The sequence below is a fragment of the Cyrtonyx montezumae genome, unplaced genomic scaffold (assembly GCF_038088225.1).
Source record: "Cyrtonyx montezumae isolate F1298 unplaced genomic scaffold, pur_monq_1.0 scaffold_0, whole genome shotgun sequence".
NCBI lineage: Eukaryota > Metazoa > Chordata > Aves > Galliformes > Odontophoridae > Cyrtonyx > Cyrtonyx montezumae.
Genome location: NW_027071824.1, coordinates 3,856,791 through 3,878,488, shown reverse-complemented (window position 1 = coordinate 3,878,488; position 21,698 = coordinate 3,856,791). Strand labels below are relative to the sequence as shown.

Sequence of the window (21,698 nt, the reverse complement as noted above, 5' to 3'; positions counted from 1 at the left end):
GCAAGGAGGACGACAGCTACAGATCCAGCTCAGCAGCGTAAGCAAAGACTGTATCTTTTGTGTGTTACATTTTTTAACATCACCAATTGTAGGATGACTACATCTAACTCAAGGTTTCTTGGCCAAGCCAGATGCCAGACCACTTTTCACAAAATTGGCTTCACACAATGTTACTCCAAAAAACTGAATAAATCATTCTGTTATGGAAAATTAATTATGCTGAAAGGCCAACATGTTAGTGTATCACATGGGAACTACTGACAATTTCATTCTTTGAGCCAATTATATACATTTAAAGTTCTGATAAAAGTTTAGCAACAACGCATCTCAATTCTAAATAATTTTAACCCTGAGTATTCCAGTTCCTTTTAGCACATTTCAAACTGCTTTCTATCATTAAATAATTCAACCACACATTATAAATCAAACTCAAATGAGAAGTTATATTATTTCATCATCCTGAAGCATAAATTGCTTACATTAGATTTGATATTCAAGAAACCTCAGTTTCTTAACATTACTTGCCTATACTTTTCTGAACTGTTGTACAAAAATCACTGAAGAATTATTTCATGAAGATGAATCATACAACAGTTCAGATTTGGGGGTAAAAATTATATCTTCTTAGGCCAACAGGTAGAACTAGGAAAGATGAGAGAGACTTCTGGAGACACAAGACCTTTTGGAGGTCTGAGAAAAGAGCAGCATATTTCAAAGTTTATTAATAAGCAAGGAAAAAATAAAAGACCCTCAAAACATACCACTAATTTCTACTGAAAACTGCATCTTTGATATTACTGTCTTTCATACATCAACAGAACTTCACTTAGCTGTAGGAGAATAGGCAGATTAAACAGAAAAAGGACAATACACAAAATGAAGAGCTGCAGTTAATACTTACCACTTGTATGAGAAATTCTACTGGAAAGCCACCTAGTGTTTCACTGTCTGTGCCTGAAATTTTGTTTTTCCACGATGATTGTCCTAATAAGGGATCACTGTCCTACACAAGAAAGAGTATTTTATTTATTAGCCTATTTTTAGAGGGATTTGCTAAAATTACCTTCCTGAGGAACATGAGAAACCTTATCTCAAAGACTACATAAAGGTAACAGCTTCAATATTTATCAGAAAATATTTCACTGAATAACATTACAAATTACATGAAATAAGTAACTTACTGTAATTGGAGACTGGAGTGAAGGTGTATAATGCAGTCGGGGAGGGGTCATAAAGAACCTAGAGGGCCGTTGTTTCTGCCTGAAGGCAGCAATTGGCATGGTCTCATGAGGTTCATTACTCTGCAAGACAAGAAAAGTAAGGACATTCTTCACGTGCCAGGCTAAAGTAAAAGCTCAATGTACCTTCTCAAATACATACTTTATCTCTGGAATCTGGACTAGCCACGCCCAACCACACCCCAAGCCCAAGCAACAATGAGGAGTAGCATTTTGCCTTTGGGCTAATGGCAGCTTCAAAACTATGCTGGAGTTTGAGAAGTGTTACAGCATTACAACAAACAAACAAACACACCAACCCAAACTCTGCAAGAGAGAGTAGATCTCAGAAAAGTTTATCTTCTGTTAGTAGACTAAATGATACACAAGATATGAAAGAACATGCTGCCCTCTAAAAATCTTGCAGCCTAGGTCAGACTGTTTAGCTGAAACATTCCCTGGAGCTCATAAATCAAAAAAAGCATGAGAGCTAAGAAATAACTTTTTTTTTTTTTTGGCCAAAGCAACATTCTCACAATTAGTTTCATTACCACTAACTATTCAAAATTATTCAATCAACATATAATACTTGCTTCCAACTACCACAAGCCTTTCCTGACTTTGTCAAATCACAGAGCGTCAGGTTTCCTTGAACAATTCTAGAAATCCTGCCAAGATCCCACAGCAGAATTTTCTTTGAAATCTTACATTACTCACTATACTTTTTCATACTCAGCCTACAGCAGTAACTCTTTTCAGTTATTCCAGACTATTTTCAGCACCTAGATGTCATAGTTTGAATCTTCTTCTTGACTGAAGGATACAACTGTAGATTTAGAAAAAAATCAATTTGCATTACAGTTATTTTGAGAATATATTATTAATACTTACAAGAACTTCATAATCTGGGATTGTTTGTGTTCCAAGACCAGCCCTGTCAAAAGTGACTCTGTATGTAGCGTTAAGAGTGTCTACAGCTTCTATTTGTCCTGTGAATAACCCATCATGGACACCACGCAATCGTGCTGAAAGGAAAGAAAAAAATATCAAGAAGAAAAACCTCCACAAAACCTCAAATATTACAATGCTCTGATGTCACTGAGAAGAACAGACTTAACACATCTTTTCAAGTAACCTTGGCACCCTACATGCACATATATAAAAACAAAGAGCAAAACTGATTAAATTAAAAATTTGTAAACAAAAAAAACTGTATGCTCTAGAAACACTACCCAATTTTTTGTCAAATTTATCTTCGCAAGTCAAATATTTCCCAAATCTAATCTTTAGCACTACATTTATGTCTAGACAAAATGCTATTTAACACCCAATTCCTTCTGACAGTTAGATTTTGCAGGCATTTTTGAATGATTTTGCACACCATTTCTCTATGACCACTTGCACTGAAAAAGACAATGTAGAGCATGGTTCAAGGGTACAGCTCTAGGAGAATGAGAAGATACGGTGTGCTTTGCATGCCTGCTTTTCAGCAAGGATTAAGGACAGTGATGTTGAAGAACTCCGGAAGCAATGAACAGAAGAGGCCTGAGTGGGCGATACTGCACTCAAGTGAAAAGTATCCTGCCTCACAGACAGGAAGGAGGAATTCAAGACTTTTTATGAAATTAAGCAAAACCGAAGGAATTTTTTTTTAAGGCAATCTCATGTTTATTATATGCATTCAACTGCACTGCAAAATCAACTGATTATCTATTTTGAGACAGGTATTTTTATATTTATAGAAAAGAAAGCTTAATAAAAAAGCTTCTATATTAGGTCAGATCTTAAACTTTCAGACAGCATTAAGCTCTTGGCATTGAAGCCTCTCCAGGATTTGTTGGATATACTTTACTCCAAACAAAACGAACCCAAACAACAACAATAAAAATAAACAACTACAGTTTCAACACCAGAAACAATAAACCACAAGATTATATCTCAAAACCATGTCACTGTTTTACAAATACTAGCGAATCACCACAAAAGCTTTCTCAAAGAGCTAACAGTAAAAGCACAGAACTTCTAATGTTTTAAATTTATTTTGCCTACGCACACTAAGTACACGATGGTTTACCAAAATCGTTGCAAAACCCTTGGGGATTGTTTATTTCTTTTTAAGAAATTACCTGTAACTTTCGTTCCTATTACAAGTGGTAACGGAATTTCATCTGGAAGATCTTTGAACTGTGAAATATCTGCAACTTTACGCTGCTGCAAAAGTCTTATTTTCTGCCGCTTCTGTTTTAATGCTGATCTTTCTTCCTCAAAGAATGCAGAGGAGCACCTACAATACAATTACATAAAACTATACTTACTGAAGACATACATATATGAAGACATAACAAATAAATGAGCTCAGTTTACAACTCAGTGAGAGTCAATCAAAAAGGCTGGAGTGAAAGTTCAAGAGAGAAAGCTTTTGGTGAACAGATCAGATGTTCTGAGTCTCCAGAATTATTGCTTCTAGAGTAACAGTTTACTTAAAACAGAAAATATAATAACAAACAAATCTAAACTGCCCCAGAACCATCCAAAGAACAACCAGAAAGACTGAGGAATGCTGTTTGCATTAATATTTCAGAAGTGTACAACTTTTGAGGACTTTTCTGCTTACAGTGGTCCTTCTGGTAATCATAATTCCTTATGTTCAGAAGGCACCCACCTGTGTTTGAGTTTGTGCCCATTGCATTTTAGCCTTAATCTAGGCACCACTGATAAAAGCCTAGTTCTGTCTTTTCCATATCTTTCTTTCACATATTTACAACACATATATGAGATTACCCCAAGCCTTTTCCTCTTCAAGCTGTAATGGTTATGACAGTGAGTTTAAAAGTTAAGAATTCTTGAACAGAGGAAAAACTATGCTCTTCAGTCAATATTGGACTCCTGTCTACAATGTCTGATATTACATAACTGAGTTTTCCCCTCTTTGTTTTGGCAGCCAAGCCATGAGGAAGGTGAAAAAGGTTAAACAAATAATACAGTAAATGAGATGAAAACGTGCACTTGTTTTCCCTACAAAGAACTAATTATTTCTAGAAAATACATAGTGAAAAATTGCCCTATTTTCCATGCCAGGAAGTACTGCAACATGGAAGATACAGTAAATTTCAACATATCCTAGGTTATCACATATCTACAGTGAGTAGAGAACATTTCATGTACAAGCTTACGAGAACCACACAGACTGGAAACATACACATAAGGGAGTGGAGGGTGAGAGTGATCTGTGTGCTCAGAGAATGCTATTTAAAAGTAAGTTGTTCTATACTCATTTGTTATTTAGCTTTACTATCCATAAGCAAAATTATTCCAGAAAAAAAACCCAACAACAACAATTCAGGTAACATGGAAATTGCATGTAGTTATTAAATGAAATTAAAAAAATAAAATACAAATACCTCCGTGGTTTCCCCATTAATCGTCTGATTTTTCCCCATTCAACTCTTGTCAATTTTCTGGTTTTTAAGTTTGGAAAAGATTCCTTCAGACATATGCAGAAATCATTATCTCCTTCAAATAGTGGTCTGTTAAAACATAATAGGTTCTCTATTAATTACACTTAGTAATTTTTTGTCACAAGACTCTTAAAAAGCATTCATCATAAGATACATATTGAAAATGAGAAGTATAAATAAATATAAATTAAAAAAACCCAAATTCTATTTAAAGGATAAATTTAATCTGAAATCAAGCCAGTTGAAAGCAACAACAGAAAGTTTCCAGGACAGCTGTTTCTCTTGAGCCTTAATATCAATGCTGTTTAAAGATGTTCATTTCTTGCTACTACAGGGAAACACAGATAGTTATTCTGCTTTGTAATGTATGTAATGTCAACAAAAGAAAGTTCAGCAAAGCCAATGAATTGTCATGGAGATACTACAATCCACTGAAAGAAACCATTAAGATATGGCAAGGTATTAAGAATAAGTGAAGGGACAAGATTCATGTGCAAGGTGATACTGAGGAATAGAAAAATAGTTCCTTTTTCATAAATTCACTCTATAATAAAACCACACTCTCAGAGGGTTCCCAGAATACAGGAAATTGAGCCAACTTGTCACTGTAGCACTACAGGAGGGGTATATATCATACCACAACTCCACAATAAAGCAGAGGATCGCTGTTATAGAAGTGAAAGTTCAGAGAACCTACCAACTTCCAAACTTCTATTTGATGCTATGATTTATCATAACACAAAGATACATCCTATGCTCTATGACTGCTTTTTACTTGCAGTACTACATTCTTCTTGGTCTGAGGAAACAAGGGAGCAGCAATGGATATGCCTATCTAATAGCAGGCTAATCATTAAAGACCACGTGCAACTGAAATAGGTCTCACCTGGTGAGAGCAAAAGAATAACTGCATCCTAGATAAAGCCATTTTCCTCCATTCTCTGCACAGCATCGGGGTTTAAGAGGGGAAAGACAAACCACTAAGAATCATCAATCACACTCAAAAAAAAACAGATCATGGAGTGCAGAAAAAGTTTCATTTTATTCAGATTCACTTTCAGTAACATAAGACATCCATGTAAAGGAAAGCTTTTTAAAAGAAAGAAAAAGAATCTATGTTTGATTTTTACTATCACTTAACCCTAAACAGGCAAACTGTAAGCCCGTAGCATTTACAAGGCTGGAAGCTCTGGGATATGGTGGAAGCAACTGGGACCCTCTGATCCTTGTAGTAGTAAGATGGTCTTTAGAAGTTTCCATGTGTAACAAAGTCAATGGAATTTTACAGAAAATGCTCCTACATACAGCACTGTAGATAGAATCCAACTGAAACAGTTCCAATCACCCAATAATCATAGATGATATTTGCCAAGATAAAACATTTTTAAAACTTTTAGCAAGTGTATGGCATTTACACTGAAGATGTCGATTTAGGATAAGATTTGGTTTAAATATTTTAAGATCTGTAGAGAGCACCATATTTCATCAATTGACAGCTCTATGCCTTAAACTTTTCTATGGTTCACCTTGACTAGATCTTATCACTCACAACAACAAAGTTTTTCTTCCATGGAAATGTAGCCTCTTAATATATTAAACTGTGATAATATCTTAACAGGATTGTGTCTTACTAGCAGTCCAAGCATACACCAATAACTACGAAAGTGGTTTCCAGATTTATCTGCTAAACACAAATTCTTGTTTACTGATAGACCTAAAGCTCCACAGACAGTTATTCAGGAACAAAAAGTTCTTGGACTACTGTACAATAAATAAATAAAAATAAAAATTTTTAAATGTCATATACTAAAATTACTACTAAGGATAAGTAGAGTTTCCCCTGCTATCCTCCCTCCTGGACAAAAGAAAGAAAAAAAGGAAAAGAAAGAAAAAAGTAAAAGCTACTTATTTCAAAAGAACGAACTCCCACAGAAAATGAATTCAGAACAAACTGAAATGAACATGTAGTTTTTCTGTTTGTGGTGAACAGATTTGGCAATGTTTTTTTCCTGTTGCTATGATTGCTGGCTGAAATTAACAAAAAGAGCTGCAGCAATACTTATTAATTTTGGAAACAAAACCAGTAATCATGAATGTATTTTGGAAAAGAATGCTTGTTAACTCTGAAGCCATCGTTTTAATATACTAGTGTTAGTGATTTGCATAATAGCAATTCTGTAACAATTTTCACATTTTAATCATTGATTAAGGACTGAGTTAAAATGGTTCTTTTAAACAATTTATACCACCTTACTAGGTGGTGTTAAGCAATGAAGTACCAAAGGCTGAAGCACACACTTTAGTAACAACTTGAGAGATAGATTAGGAGATCCAAGAAGATGCTGACATCTAGGGAACAGCTGAACAGTCACAACCCAACAGTCTGCTAGCAATCACAATTAAAATAACAAGGGCAATAAGGAAGAAATATATGTAATAAAAGTTTTCAACTTTTAGGGAATGGATATCTTCTGAAGAGGCAGTCTCCTTTCCATCTTCATTGTATAACACTGAGCCAAAGGTTAAAAAAACATTAAATGTTTTGCTAACTTCATGCTTAAGAAGCTAAAAACACGTGAATAAAATCTTGCAACTGCTAGAGGCAGAGGCCATAAAAAGTAAAATATTTCCATTCCAAGAACTAAAAGAACTACACAAGAAGGCTGCTCATTATAAAAAGGAAATATCATTTTCAAGAATAAATTTTGGAGTGCCTAATCAGCATATGGATATCTACAGTTCAATTTCAGAAAATGACTCGTTCCTATACTAACAGAATACTTATATACTTATACAAAGAGTACATACTTATCTATATTAGAATAGAACCATTCATATATGCACCACTTGTGAGCTTTGGGAAGTTTGAGCAGGTTACGAAGCCGTAGACCAATCTTCTGTGAAGCTTTCTTGTCTGGCGTTGACATCGTTGTATTGAACTTCTACATAATAAAATAAACAGTTAAACACAGTCTACTATTCTTCAATATTCAAATAATTAAACTGGATTTTCTTAATACAGGTTCATACATTAACGATTGCTGCATTTCAATTTCACGTATTGTTTCACAAAAAATTTTGGTTGCTGTTGCAAGTCTCTAATAAGCCTTACTGCACTTTATCAGCAATGGAATCAAACAGATGGCAAACTTTAGCAGGATCAATGCAACAAATTATCTTTACACAAAGCTCTTCTAAGGAAAGCATTTTCCAACACTGAAACTACACTGTTACAAACATTATCAGTACTGAAGTACACACAGGCCTCGAATGTTTGAGGCACCACAGACCATTGTCTCAAGTTGGCATATGTGATGTAGTAGCTCAAATGCCAGCAACATCACTCACCTCATATGTACTACTGCTTCTACTCTTGATGATTCTTCTTAAACTTAAGATGAAGCTAGCACAATAATGCAATGCAGTCAAAGCCCAGAACAGAATGCTCACTTTTCAAAAAATGGAAGACCACCTAGCAATCAAGTTTAAACTAAGTTCAAGAGTGATTTCATAAATCATGGAAAGGCACTACCTTAGATCACATGTATAAAATTACAACTGTTGAAAGAAGACTGTTGAAAAATAGCTCTGTAATATCCTTAGAGGTATGGCTATTTTGACTAAGAGAAAGAAAAACTTATTGAAAACATAACAGTTTTTCAAGAACATTAGTTTAACTGAGTCCCTGTGCCATAATTAGTTGTTATCCTTTCCCAAATGCTCACAAATAACCTTTAGTAGCTGCAGTAACAGAATAAAATACAAGGTAGGTATCTTGCAGGAAAAAAAAACAAAAACAAAAACTGGGAGGAGACAATCTGTTACACTTAACCACTACCTTATATATACAAGCCCCCTTTCTTCCACTGGAACTCCAGGAAACAAAGGCTAGCACAATGTCAAGAGCCATGAGTTAAAGCAGCTGTAGGCTCTCACAAAGGTTTTTCTAGCAATCATAGGACCTCCTAAGCCAACATTTAAGTACAAATGAACTAGGCATAGAACATTACCCAGGTCTTTCAACTGTTAAGAAATCACAGTAACACAAGAGAAAAACGTTTGACAAAACAAACCCAGCAGAACAGCAATTGCTAAGTCTTCCATGCTGCACAGTACAGTTCAGAAAGCATGCAAGGAGCATAGTCAAGTACGACTTGTTCAGTGTGGCAAATCCAGGCTCATAAGGAAGTGTCTGGGTGACAAGTGTATTAGAGAGTCAATTCTTTGAGACTAAGAGATGTTGCCCAGTTTAACTCAGCAAACAAAGGGCACGAAAAATAAGTGCTTTTCTTTTGTGCTATACCAAGAAGTAGACAGTCAAGTAGTGATGCAGATAAATAAGCTATCTGAACTGGAGGATGGCATCATTACAGGGCCAAAGTAGAGATGGTAATGAATACACTGAAGGCTATAACTCTAGAGCAAGCTCCTAACTACTGAAATATATTAAGTTATATGTAAGTCTTCCAAACGATGTAGTCCAGGGAGGAAACCTAGTTTTTAACTGAAGTGGAATAAATTTGTGCAGATTACAGGAGATGACTGTTTGCAGGGGCAAGATAGGTAGTAACTCTGGACTGTTTTCTATCTCTGTATGCTAATGTCCAAGGTCAGAAAGAACAAGCACTCTTATAACTGGGTTCGTATGATTGTTTATGATGAAGAAAATACAAGTTTGTTTTGAATTGTGGCTTACTGCTAGCAAAAGCTTTCCTCACAGGCATATTCATAAAGAGATCAATGCAACTTGAAAAGCAAATATACTCTAATCTTCAACTAAAACAGATAGGCTCGTTCCCATTTTGGGTAAAAATATCTGCATACATGTAGATACCTGTGGAACCGTCACAACCTTCTGATTTCTTTTGGGTGACCTTGTGTTTATTTGCCTGTCATCTTCTTCACAGAAGAGTCGACTCCGTTTTGAATTTCTGAAGGGCTGCATGTATCAAATTTGAGAATGAATTAAAAGAAAACAATTAAAATGGATTTCTCTGTTCATGCACACTATTCACAGTGAGAGAAATGGAATGCCTTTTCTTTTGCTATTAGGTACATGGTAGGCAATAAACTGCCTCTCAGCAGTTACAAATCTAAGGAGGAGCATTCACAGCATTCTGGCCACCAGACTTGAGATCAAGTTGTCTTAAATATTTTCTATTATATTTCAGTACTGATGTTTGAGATGCTGATTCCACAACACCTGTTTTTTCTCTCTCAAATGTCTGCATAGTAGTGCTTGATAATAAAACAGATTAAAATCGTGTCAACATAGGAACACAAATGATTCACCTAGAAAAAAACCTAAAAGTTCCTTCAGCTTTCTGCTGAGGTTATTTTACTGTGAGAGAACTGCTCTCCAATCCTCAATAAAAGCTACCGAATTCTATTCCAAAGAACCACCCAAAACAACAAACTTGCACAGTCTGGATTACTGACGTCAAACACCAGAATAAAATAATAAGTGTCAAAAAGAAACATCCACTTCAGCTAAACAGGTCAGGCATTTTTGGGAAGACTTTCCAATCAATAGCACAACCAAAAGCTTTCAGGGAACTCAAATTAGTAAAGAAAACTATATAACATCTATGCAACATGGACTACTGCTAACGTATTAGTCTATCCCACGACCTGTGTCCCAGCTTCATACAAAATACTGAGTTAAATCCAAAGTTTGACTCCTTATTTTCAATAGCTACAAGCTAGAGTACCTAGAGACAAAGCTGTGATATTAATTTCTTGGCTAGCGTCTTCTGTTCTTTAGCATACACCATCTTCTAAATTACTAGTAAAGCTTTTTTCTGTGAGAAGATAATCATTCCTTGGACACAACTGGAAACTGTCACAAACTCTGCCAGGAAGTCAGGGCCATCACAGAGTTCCAGTCACTGCCTGGAGCTACAGTTTGTAGACTGCTGCAGTTCCCTAGCATAAGCACACAGCAAGGTGTGTATATACATCTCCATGAATCCTACCTAAATAAATACTTTCTCTGGGTAAGATTCTCTCTACAGTGAGGGGAAAAAAAATCACAGAACAAACTAGATAACAGATGTTAGTCACACTGCTTTGCACTACTAGATACTGCTCAGGTATTTTGGTTGCGTGCAGAGCTGGCAAGCACAATAGTTTCCAAACATAATTCTTCACTTTAAATAAACAAGCACTTCACAATAAATAAATTATGATTTGAATAAAAAACAGGTGAGATGGAAAGTTGGTTGCAATTACTGTGGAAGAAGGTGGGATCAAGAAAGTGTGGGAGAAAGATCAGCACAGCAATTGAGAGTATTTCATATACTCTTCAGGCTGTGTAAGAAGAGCATGCTAACACAGATGTAGACCAACTAGGCATTGGATCTGGTGGCGAAACTAAACTGAAAATCAGGGAACTAGGTAAGGTTGAGAACGTCTAGAATAAACAAGAAAAGCTTGAATTTGATGCAGTGAGGAAAGAAATGACAATGGAATATTTCAAACAGAGGGAGAAACAGTCAACCTAAACAATGGACACATGATCTTGGAAGCTTCAGGCTCTTGGACTTTTACTCCCCTACACCAAGGTCATTTCTTAAGCTGCAGGATACTTCGTAGACATTCCTTCATATTTATTAAAATATACTCCTCAGAAGGCACAAGGATGGAAGTGACATTTTCCCTTCCTTTCATTTATGCACCAGTTCTGAGCCTAAATTAGAAATAAGATTTTCATGAGATAAAATAAGTGGCAGATGAGAGAAAATGATTACAAGCTATCTTGAACAAGGTCAGCAATTTAATTTGTTTGCTTATTCATTTATAAAAAATTCATATTGGAACTGCATAGACTGCTTGTAAAGCAGACAGTTCAACATTCTGAGATTACAAAACCACGAATTCTCAGCCAATTCTTTTCATTGTTGCATTTGATTAACTTCAGGGTATTTTACCAATTCAAAAGTTGTCTTTTTATTGCTTCTTACCATTTCCACAGTAGAGCCAGCGTTCTTACTTTTCCAAATGGGAGTTTTCTGAAGTGAATTATATTTTTCATTCCACGAATTGGACAAACTTCCCTCTGTTGTGAGGAATTTGTGTAATTAACACATATACATTATATAAATGTATATATATGCACATATACTTATGTGTACGATCTACTATCTGAAAACTAGCATAACATCAACTACTACTATGCATATATTTTACTTACAATATTTTCTTTAGATTCAACTATAAGTGGATTTTAGAAGTTTTCATTAAATTATTCTGAACATCAATTAAAAATGGACAAAATTTTCAGTCTGAGGAGAAACATGAACAGGACTTCATTACTTCTGAAACAAAATTTAGATTTCATGAAGCTTCCTTTGGTGAAACCAGTTGCTTCCATCACTTTCCCTGTCAGGGTGACAGGCTGAAACTGAATCTTGGGGAAAACAAATTGATTAAGCAGGTGCTAACCAATAAGTAAAACAAATTTGAATGAAACAAGCTATGTTAATTAGAAGAGATTCAGCAAACCAGGCCATGTTCCTCATGTAATACAAGCCTCATAATATGCAGTGAAACTTCTATTGATAGGTAGATCGTAAGTTTTCAGAAGTGCTATGTAACACTCATGAAGACAATTTCAAAGAAATAGATTTTTGAGTTGGCCTACAACTTGCTGACAGAAAACAGTGAAATTATGAATTTCCATCCTAAGGTAAATTTTGTTACATGTATAGATCTTGCTAAGAATAATTCTCCTATCTCATCCTCAAGAGGGGAAAAATTAACTCCATTTTCTCATCAGACCTGACGCCTAAGCAATACTTAGGAAGAAGCACATTTCAGGAATGCCACCCAGAAGAACGGTGTCTAAACACATCACAACATATGCAGTTTCACCAACCAAGCATAATCAGTCTACAGAGCTAACTAAAGTATAATTAGTTCTGTTATGCTTATTAAGAAAACACAAAGAACATCATAACCAAATATTTTTCAGTGTTATATACTTCATGTTTTAGAGCCAGAAATTAAGTGCATGTGAAAAACAGAGTAGGTATTTCATTTGTCCATGTAAAGAACACATTATCTTCTTACCTTTCAAGCTCACAAGTGCTTTTGCTGAAGAACCTGAAATATATCAGAAAGTCCACATAAATAATTTTGAAATTTACAAATTCTTAATTCTTAGGAATAAGAATATTTAAACTTTAACAGTTGAATAAGTGAACTCAAGATATCTCCCAAGTACAGTATTAGATGATTATGACCCAATAAAACTCTAAAGCATATTCAGGCTTTTTGCCCTTCCTTTTGCTTCACACTTAGAGAACTATCTCAGATGCTGAGCACTTTTATTCAACATAGTAGCTTCTCAACAAGCTTAACATCCAAATAATATGCAGTCGCAACTACCTTACACAATTTACTAGGATATAGTAAATAACTTTCTTTTTACCTTCCGACTAATTCAAAATTCTTCAGTGCCAAAGTATCCACAAAAGAAGCAGTCTGTGTCTCCATGACAATGTCAAAGGCTTTGCTGAAGTCCAGGTAGACTACATCAACAGCCTTTCTCTCATCTACCAAGCGGGACACTTGATCATAGAAAATCAGGTTGGTCAAGCAGAACCTGCCTTGGAGACCTAGAAGCGGCTGGTACAGGAACTTGCTTCTATGCTGACCTGGTTGCAAACAAATTCAGCCCTCATAACTGAGGTGCAGCTTTGCGTCTCAAAGATACTACAGGGTAAATTAAAGCCACTGGATATTTCCTCATCTAGGCAAGTTTGAAGAAAAACTGAAATATTTTAATGTAATAAATTGCAGGAATTTTCTGGATTAAAGCATTAGAATAAATGTAGGATATCAAAATGACCACAAAGATGTGTAACTAAACTTAATTTTACTTTATAGGCAATAACTTGATATGTGGATTTTCTTGTCAAGTGCTCCTATCTTACGAAACTTCAAGGAAAACAGTTTAATCCCCTCTATTTTCCATTTGGTTTGGCAGTATTTCACATACAACCAGGGACACAAAAACTGAAACTAGGATGACCTTCTGAGTAGTAACAGGTTTCAACAAAACACACCCAACATTTAACACAGATAAAAGCACTTCAGAAATTATAAAGATGACTATTGTTCAGAATAGATTTTTTTGAAAGCATTCTAATTTTCAGTTGCAAAAATCACTGAATTCATACTATCACAACCTCACATTAAATGGGGCTCATTTATTTGGTAGACTACTTCTGTTCTGAATACAATTACATAATCACAGGCAGTCTTTTTAACCAGCATTTTAATTACACAGACAGAGATTAAAGCAGAATATACACACATACTAGAATGTAAATACCTATTATGACAATCATGCAGATTTCATTTGTGCAGACATTAAATGCTTCACAAGAAATGGGTGGAAGCAAAGAAAGAAGGCCTACACATCACACAGGATGTTGCGACCAAAATCTATTTCCAGGTCCTCCAGGTTCACTGCATCATGGAGGTGACTTAATACTGGAAGGAAGAGAACCTTGGGATGAAGCACGCCAAAATTCACAACCTTTTGTGTGTCTACACTAAAAAAAGGCATCATGGAATACCTATCATTCAAAGTCTTTAAATCAAGTTTACATCTATTTTTTTAGAGAAAAAGCCATTTGAAAAGGTAAACAAGATACACAGAAATTCCAAGTAAAATGGTCTGTTCTGGTCTTAAAAAAAAAGAAAAATATGTAGAAGATGTGCAATAAAAATAATTATGTTATAGAATGTGAGACATGTAATAGTATGACAACAGGGAGCTCAGTAGTACCTAAGTGCCAGGAGTAAGCATATTTATGTGTTCCATAACACTAGTAAGAAGTGATTCTCAGGGCAACATCGGTGGTAGGTGGACAGCTGGTCTAGATAATCTTAGAGGTCTTCTCCAATCTTAATGAACCTATGATCTTAAAGGTCTCTTCCAACCTAAGTCATTCGGCAATTCTATGAATATCACAGTGATTCACTATGGGCAGCTGCAAATGCCCTGATGTAGATTTTCAGTACTAACATGAAGGCAAAGCAGTTCAAACACAGCTTCTCAACAGTTGTTCTTATAATTTAAATAGGAATACATGCAAAAATGCATTAAATTTGTGAAAGATCTTTCCGTTGTTCTTTCAAATAATTAATTTGTTACAGCTGTTTATCTTTTTGAAAACAAAAGTTACAAATAACCAAAGTGATGTTCCACAGCTTCTGATTTTACTAGCACATAAGCATGAAGAGGTGTTTCAAGAGCATATCTAAATCAATACAGGTAATTACATCATTAAGATATGTGATAATATAATGAGAAAACTTTCCTCATCAGATTGTTAAAACATTTTCTACATTTGGCACAGGTTAGGGTTTATTTTTATTGCTGCTTGCAGGAAAATTTCTAAAGCCTATGTCATCAAGCTACACTACTGGTTCTTAAAATGGTGTGGCTAAGGAAACTTGTGGCGAAGGGAAAAAACACAAGCCTCTATTACAGGTTGAGTCATTAACCCTCCCAGAGATCATTCACCTACACAAGCTCAGTGCAACTTGTTTTATCAAAGGAAACATCTCAAATGACTGGCCACTGAAACAGTAGTTCATTCAGGAAAGCTTAGAAAGTTAAAAGCACAGACATACAAAAAAACCTGAGTTTCAAAGCTTAAAAGCTTCCCAGAGCCATGGGTAATAACAGACCACTAACTTTCAGATTCAAGAATGGATGGATCAGTATTCCCCTCATGTCATGAGCCCACTAATAAACTGACATTCGCATATTTCCAAATCCTTGTTTAACTCTGGGTGGAAGGCAATTTTTTTTCAGCTTTATGAATCCTTTTATAGGACTTGTGCAGATAATCACAACACCAAAACATTTGTTTTAAAAATGCTGCATTCTCATGTTGGGCAACACACTGATACCATGGTAATAGACAATTCTGAAGGCAAGCTGTACAAATAATAGCAAAATGATTGCTGTAGGTACTGTTTAGCAGCCACAAAACGTGCCCTGAGCTCTCCCCCAAGTGCTGTAATCTCAAGGCTTTGCTGAGTTTTTGCCTCAAACACCTGGTGCTGAGCCAGGCTCATGGCTGCTTTGTCCTGGGGATAGAAAACCAAAGTGGTGAGAGGTATGCCCCATCTCTCCTCCAGCTGCTGAGGCAGAACAACTGGCTATGCAGAGAGGGGTGCTTGGAACCATGGCTGGAAGATGCGCTGCTGGCAAAAAAGATGATTTCTGCCTTAAATAATACCCTGTGCTGCAGCTTCCATCAGTGGGATAAATAAGCCTTGTCCCCTTCTCTTACGTCTATGGTAAAACACAAGCCCTTACAAACTGTATTAGAAATGTATTCCACTACAGATTTGGCAGTACATTGCCATTTTCAGTACTTGCACCGTTCAAGGTAAACACTGTTCCACCTACTGCTACAGCATTGCAGCTCTGATTCACCTGTAGCTTGCTTGTGTTTGTCTTCATACATCACAACCACAGCACTCAGCAGCAGCTCAGTGGCTTGCTCCTCCTGGCAGCCCCATACTGATGACCCCATACAAGCTCAGCATGCTTGCATTCTCCAAAGATGGCATCTCACTTGTACGGAACCCATTCTGTGGGCTAACTAGTGTATGGGAATGCATAAATACACAGCTGTGTGCCAGGACTAACCCTGCCTGCTAATCACATCTGCACGTTACATGCTGGATCAATGCCTCACCTCAGCTTTACTCCATGTACTTTAAAACCAAGCAATTCAACAAATAAGGTTGTATTACTAGAAGCAAGAGATAAAGCAGCATTATTTACACTTCAACATGATCAACTGCTTTCCCCTTCTGAGAGCAAGAGAAACAGCCATCTGGCTTGCACAGTACAACTGCCCACTGCTTACCTCCACTGCAGAATCACCAGGAGATAAGGGGAGGAGAAAGGAACCGACTAAAATTAGTCACTCATTGGGCACCAACCCAACTGTTTGAAGAAACAATTCTGTCTACAAAATATAAATCCAATGATTAGTGTTTAAGGTAATTCTGCATTGGGACCTTTAATATTCTAAAACTTTTCAGTGACAGGGTTTGCTACAGAATTGCTCTCTCTTCACATGACTTTCTGAATACAATGTTAGTGTATCACTCTCCTCCTGGCAACACCAGTGAGAAAAGGCTTCAACTACATCAAATGCATGCTCATTTGTACACTGCCATCTTTCTGGCTGTTGAGGTTGTTGACTTTAACTTCCTCCTGGGTTAAGGAGTACCCACTGCCCAGCTGTGCTACATAACTTGCCAGAGGGTGGCAAGTGCTACCAGAACACTGACACGAGCTCCACTGAATCAGATTTCCAATTTGAAAGTGAAGCAGGATAGTCCTTATCATGTTATAAAATCTCACTTACCCCGTTGCTGTGTTTAACAGTATAGGATTGGAAATGAAAGAACCAGATGTAGCAATATTTACAGTGTAACTAGAAAACACCTAGTTCACCAAAAGTGGAAAGAGCAGGATAGGAAGCACAGGACAAACTTTTGGAAACTTCCACACTTCTATTAGTTCACCAGCGCTCCATAAAACGTGAAGGTCCCTCTCTATCCAACCAGAGCAACTAAACATCCCCTACTAGCACCAAACGGAGGCTAATGCTGTGCTGACCTCACTCCGAAGGTCTGTATTTACCCCGACCTTCACAAATACAGGCACCGTGTGTCTGCTCCGTGTGCCAGGCAGACACTGTGACAGCCACACCACTGGCAAGGGCTTGCACCACAGCCCTATGCTACATGCATTTGGGTATCTGTTCCCGATGAAACAGCAAACGTGGCAAACCTCTCTAGTGCCCCTGTAGGCAACGTAAAGGAGCCAAAGGGAAAACAATACTGAGTTAACTTCTTGAAATGCACAGTGCTTTATCTAGAGCATGAGTATGACTAAAGTAGGAACTGTGACCTAAACACTGTTCTAGTGTGAATGGAGAGTAGATCCAATAAGTGATAAGATGCTGCTATCTATTAATTACATCTCTCTTGGGTGATGCGGGACTTGCATTTATCATAGTTGAACATGGTACAGCATGGACACTGAGCTCTACCAAAGGAAGATCATCACTTTTGTCTTTAATTTACAATAGCCCTTCATAAATCTCCTTGGTTAAAACAATGACACTGGCCACATAAGCTATTAACCCTTTTCTCCCCACAGTTGTCAGAGATGTAAGATCCATTCAAGGCAGCCAGACGCAGGATCTCAACCCCAAGCCACCTCTCTTGAGGAATCTCCTGTTACAGAAGTAGCTGACATGTTCACAAACCACAGTGATGCACAAAACAGCATCACCAAAAATATGAACCTACCCTGTCATACAAACATTCACCAAAGTTACCAGCTGTCCTAGTTTTAGCCTAGCATGTATTTGCAGTTCTGCAGTGCTTTAAGTAAGCAAGGTTCTGCTACAGCTGACATTCAGAACAGACACTAAGTGGCAGGTCTGAAAGAGATTTTGAACCTCTTGGGTATCCCGAAAGTGATTTTTGGTTCTTCTTTTTGGAAAAGCAAGTCAGAATAACTTCAAAAAGAAATGGTTATCGGTCTGTACACTTTCCTAAATTGCCCAATTATTTAGTGAAAAATCAGAGTCGCTTTCTACAAAGATGTAAAACTACTGAAATGAAATCCATTACCAAAATACCTGTTGTAGCGACTATGCATTGACAATAGTCATGACATCATCTACAGGGCTGTGGGTCAAGCTAACAAAATATTTTTCTCTCTGGAGAACTCTTGTGAACATACAGTTACATATTCACACGTAACCATTTGTATATGAGATAACTCTTCTGGTTACCACAGCACATTCACAGAATCAGAAGAGCCCGAGAAGATTACCACTCAGTGCTACATTGTGTGGCTCCTGTTAATATTTTTGCCATATTAAGAAATTTATTTGCAATATGTATTAGCTCAGTTTTAATGAAATACTCACAGGGCTGTGTTCCATGTGAATAAGCAAGTGCAGACATACAGCATATTGGAAAACACACTCCACCACACAGTGACTAATTAACATATGACTCCACCTGTATAAACTAACATGAATATCACACGTAAGCCTACAACATTAACATCTCATGAAAGCACATATTCTGGAGCTAAGTGAGGCACTGCACAGAGACCCATAACAGTAACACTACTGACCTTGTAAAGATACAAATGTATACTTCAGACCAGTATTTCTATGTAAACTGTTACGAAAAAGTAGCATCCACAGGTTTCTGTAGGTATAGCTTATGCCTGTCTACAGGCACGCACATACCCACTCCATAAGCAGTGAATCCACACTGCCTCAGTCCTTTCCACCTCATCCACGAGTACCATCTCGTGCACCATCCCTGTAAGAAATACAGGCTCAGCCTTCCAAACTGCTGCTCACAAAGGCCATCCTTTCCTCTGTCAGCCTCTGAACCTTCTTTGCCCAGATGCCATCTTCAGCTGAAGTGCCAGGACTATACAATACAAGCAATAATTACTAGCACACGCAATAAAACTCCCTAATTGATTTCATGCTATTCCTGTTGTATGGTTTCAGACTGAGGAGTATGCCAGAGCAGAGGGGCAGGCTCTGAACTACTCCACTCCCTCAGGTGACCAACAGAACCTGAGGGAATGGCACGGAGCGTAATGGGAGGACCACGTTGGGATTAGGGACAGGGTCTTCTCCAGAGGGCAGTGGGCTTGGTCCTGGAGTTCAAGGAGTATTTAGAGAATGATCTCAGACAAAGGGTTTGGATTTTGGCTGCTACTCTGAGGAGCCACGAGTTGGGCTCAGTGATCTCTGCCCCTTCCAACCCAGGATATTCTGTGATTCTATGACTATGACTCCTGCTTATCATGTCACTATAAACAAAAGGGTTCCAAAATACATGTAAATAGTGCAGAGTACAATGCAAAGAGTACTAAAACCACTATGTATGTATATTTAATAAGCTTCAATTCACAGAATCATAAAATCACTTGAGTTGGAAGGGACCCCTGCAGTGAACAGGGACAACCGTAGCTCGACCAGGAGCTCAAAGCTCCTCCAGCCTGACCCTGAATGCCATCAGGGACATGCCATCTACCACCTCTCTGGGCAACCCGTGCCAGTGCCTCACCACCCTGATTGTAAACAACTTCTTCCTTATCTCCAGTCTAAATCTCCCCTCCTTTAACTTGAAACCATTCCTCCTTATCCTACCAAAACAGATCCTGCTGAAGAATCCGTCCCTTTCCTTCTCACAGCCCCCCTTTAGATACTAAAAGGCTGCTCTCAACTCTTCCTGGAGCCTTCTTCAGGCTGAACAGCCCCACTCTCCTCTCCTTGTAGGCTGAGTACTCTGTTCAGCCCCTACTGAGTATCAAGGCATCCTTGGGTTACTTCTTCCAGCAAGCAGTTTAGGAGTCTCATGGCACACAGTAACAGTTCATCCATAAACTACAGCACACATACACTATCCTACTGACTACTTATAATGTCGCTGAAGAGCACAAGACAAACCAACCAAAACAAAACCCAAAGTAAGCCATGCTCTTTTCTCCTTTATGCAGCCCTTTCTCCCTTCGTGTTTTCTCATCCTAGTGCCTTCAGTTACTCACTTGAAAAACATCATCTTAGGAAGACTACAATAGAATTTAAGAGGACAGCACTTCAGTAGGAACGTTTTAGACAGAAAATGCCCTCTCTTATAACACGCAAGTCCACGGTGCTTTGACCCACACACAAAGAAAGGTGCGCCTTTCCCATCCGTACTCCAGCTTTCACCTAGTCCTTGTGCTCTCCGAACGCCGCTCTCACCCTATACCGACACACGGCTCCGGACATGGGCACACCTGTCCGCCCGCGCCCCCTTCCCACGCGAGCAGCCTTTCTCCCTCCGGGGTCTCGGAGACCTCCGCCCGCCCCCCGCGGTGCCCGCAGCCCCCAGCGGCGCCCGCCCCGCCCGCACTGCGCGCCCCCACACCCCGCAGCGCGCACCCCGCCCGTTGACGCTCGGCCGCCGCGCCCGGGCGGGTCGGCAGCGCGCACCTCCCAGAGCAGCGGGAGCGCGCAACCGTACGGCAGCCCCAAACCGGCTGCCGTCCTCGCGCCGCGGCTCGGGCCGGGGCCTCTCCGGGAACGGGTGACGGGGGGGGTGGGGGGGGGTTGGGGGTTCGGCCCGGCGGCCAGGAAGAAGGCTGGGGCTCCCGCTTCGCGGCGAGACGGAGGCGGGCCGGCGGCGGGGAGCGGGACGGGTGGGCCGGCGGAGGGGCGAAGGGTTGGCGGCGGCACGGGTCGCTACTCACTCTCATCAGGCAGCTGATCGAGCTCCGCCATCTTGAACGAGCCGCGCCGCTTTTTCAAAGGCTGCCTGGCGCGGTGCATTGTGGGGGAGGAGACGGGGCCTTGCGCGAGGCGGCGCTGGCGGGCGAGGCGCGGGCCGGGGCGCGTGCGCGGGGCGGTAACGGCCCCTCGCCGCCTCAGCGCTCGCTCCGCAGCCCGCGGGGCGGCGTAGAGCCGCTCGATAGCCCGCGGTGCGAGGGGCCCGTGAAGATCAACGAGTCCGGATTCCTGACTCCACGCGGCACCAGCCGAGAAATCAGACCCGGCTCTGAGAGCGCTCCACAGAGCCGTGCCCACCGCCCTCTGGGCACAGCCTGTCCCTATCCGCCCTCCCACCCCAAAAACAAAACGATTGGTCTGAAGGTACGCGTACAGCAAACTGCTCTCATCTTCCTTAAACATACCCATAATCCCACAACAGCTCACCCCAAGCACCATGCAGATCAGACTGGCACGAGTATTTGTCTAAAAGCATCTAGCTGAGACCAGGGGTCCCGCAAAACACAGCAACTCCTACTTGGGAAATGGAATACAGGTTTTAATTTGTGCTCTTAATTGGTAATGAAGGAACTCAGAACTAGGCAGTTTAACAGGCTAAGAGCAGGGTAGATATGACGGAATTAAGCACGGCTAGCAGTGATCAATTGAATTTTTTTTTTTTA

At 39.0% G+C, this 21,698-nt stretch overlaps 1 protein-coding gene across 2 annotated transcripts in view; it reads right to left on the bottom strand.

Annotated features, from left to right (window-relative positions):
- The window catches only part of LIN9 (lin-9 DREAM MuvB core complex component), a 33,738-nt gene extending 12,660 nt beyond the window's left edge, over positions 1-21,078 (bottom strand). Inside the window, exons 1-10 of one of the 2 annotated variants that reach the window (XM_065736858.1) lie at positions 21,000-21,078; positions 12,746-12,778; positions 11,638-11,732; positions 9,510-9,614; positions 7,484-7,617; positions 4,619-4,744; positions 3,344-3,501; positions 2,109-2,242; positions 1,182-1,301; positions 902-1,003 (exon numbers count right to left, since the gene is read on the bottom strand). In XM_065736858.1, coding sequence (XP_065592930.1) covers positions 902-1,003; positions 1,182-1,301; positions 2,109-2,242; positions 3,344-3,501; positions 4,619-4,744; positions 7,484-7,617; positions 9,510-9,614; positions 11,638-11,732; positions 12,746-12,778; positions 21,000-21,078 — 1,086 coding nt within the window. Of the gene's footprint in view, positions 1-901; positions 1,004-1,181; positions 1,302-2,108; positions 2,243-3,343; positions 3,502-4,618; positions 4,745-7,483; positions 7,618-9,499; positions 9,615-11,637; positions 11,733-12,745; positions 12,779-20,999 lie in introns of those variants that run through there. The other variant, XM_065736944.1, reaches the window with a different exon arrangement.
- Positions 21,079-21,698: the final 620 nt, after the last annotated feature.